Genomic DNA, 1,792 nt, shown 5'->3' with positions numbered 1-1,792 from the left:
GATGATTTTTCCATAAATATGCACACATTCCTTTTTGAAACATGGTTAATATTTTCCCTTTTAAACATGTGAAATGAAATTCGACCCCTATTCGTTGCACTGCGCAGGGAATAGGGGGACTCATGCAGCCTGTCGTCCATGGGAAGCGAAATGTCAAAGAAGTAGGAGTAACAATTACCGCACGAGAGATGCTATGATCTGTCACATAGAGCCCATTGTGTGTATGGAGGTGACATCGCACACGTTGGACAACAAATAGCAATTTTACACGATCGATCGAGCAAATGGAAATCAGCTAGCAACAGCTGGGTATAGAGGACGGTGCCAAAGAGACCAAGAATCAAACTTAACGTCGGTGCCGAGGAGGATACGGCAGCTGCAAGTCAGTAATGGCGTATGCCAGTCGGGACAGCAAATCGGCGTCGGTGTTCTCCTTCCTCATCGGGTTCTTCTTCGCACTCCCCTCGAACAATTGGATGTCGCAGCTGTCGGGCACTCCAGAGGCATCCAACAATTTGTTGGACGCCGCCTCGACGCGCCCGGCACGTAGGTCACCGAGCGCGGCGTCCAGGGTCTTGTTCATGTTCCTGTAGTAGCGGAGGCAGTCCCTGAGATTCTTGACGAGGTCGTCGAGGACGAGCACCGTCGACGTGACGTTGGCCACGGTGAGGTTGGTGGCCACGAGGGCGAGCTGACCTGCGTCCTTGGCGGCCGCGGCTGCCGGGTCGGCCGAGAGCAAGCCCACGCAGGTGTCGTAACCCACTTCCCCGCCGGGTCGGCCCACAGCGGCGCATGTCGTTCTGATGATCGCGGACGGAGTGCCGACGGCGAGGCTGCCGTCTGCAGCCGCCAGGAAGAGCATGAGGGTGAGGAGTAAACCAACCTGCTGATGCATCGCCATGACCGCCATCGTATCGTGCTTACCGTGACTCTCATATCGCAGCAGTCGGCGGCGTGTATTTATGCAGGCAAGGAATGGAACGGAATAACAGTTGGAATGAAAATCAATATGTTGTACTATTTTACCAGCGACGGAAAAGATAAGTAATACATGAAAATGTATCAATATTTTGCTTTTGCAATATTTTACCAAATCAATCAGACCTAGCTAGCGCTTTATAGTGTCTTTAACGACGCAAGGTAAAATCCCGTATTGAGGAAAATCGGATGGATGGTGAGGATATACAATCCACGGGACGACAGGTTCAACCAATCAAAACGTTCCGTTTTGGATGTAATCTTTCGGGAGTTGGTAGGTTGGCATAGTGGTTTATTTTTGCCTCATCTCTTATCATTATCTCTCCATTTTGATTTTTCATGCTTGCTTTGGCAGGTACCGACTCAACTAAATCACATTAATATTACGTAATTAAGAATTCAAAAATTACACCATATTGATGCAATTATATTTTTAAAATACAGACATAAGATTTTTCTAAATAAACTTTCAAAATAAAATAAAATATTTCTCAATAACAGATTGCTTTTTTAGTAACAATAACAGATTGCTAATCCCGTGCAATATACCAATTATTATCTGACATTAACTCTAGTATTGAATCACAATCACAATTTTCCTAATATGAAAACAAAATCTTAACTTGCTCAGGTTACCTTCGTCAATCTCCTCCCTCCCACCCAACGAACCCTACCTCCCCGACATCTCTATACTAAAAAAACTTGTAGAACTCCTGTGCGTTGCTACAACCTACAATGCATATAGATGAATCAAACAAACGATTAAGATTGCCTCCAAGGTCGAAGTTCATTTCTCCTTCATACATTCGGGCAT

The 1,792-nt window shown here is 45.8% G+C and overlaps 1 protein-coding gene across 1 annotated transcript; it reads right to left on the bottom strand.

The window, feature by feature from the left end:
• Positions 1-346: 346 nt before the first annotated feature.
• Positions 347-901, bottom strand: LOC125550877 (putative invertase inhibitor). The gene has a single exon (XM_048713988.1). It carries the CDS (start codon positions 899-901, stop codon positions 347-349), a length of 555 nt encoding a protein of 184 aa, XP_048569945.1.
• Positions 902-1,792: the final 891 nt, after the last annotated feature.

Source organism: Triticum urartu, chromosome 4, assembly GCF_003073215.2.
Source record: "Triticum urartu cultivar G1812 chromosome 4, Tu2.1, whole genome shotgun sequence".
Taxonomy (NCBI): domain Eukaryota; kingdom Viridiplantae; phylum Streptophyta; class Magnoliopsida; order Poales; family Poaceae; genus Triticum; species Triticum urartu.
Note: the sequence above shows the minus strand (reverse complement) of the source record. Positions and strands in the feature narration are given on the sequence as shown.

Bases quoted from the DNA above. Each gene is read 5' to 3' on its own strand.
- LOC125550877 (XM_048713988.1), bottom strand. From the start codon at position 901: ATGGCGATGCATCAGCAGGTTGGTTTACTCCTCACCCTCATGCTCTTC.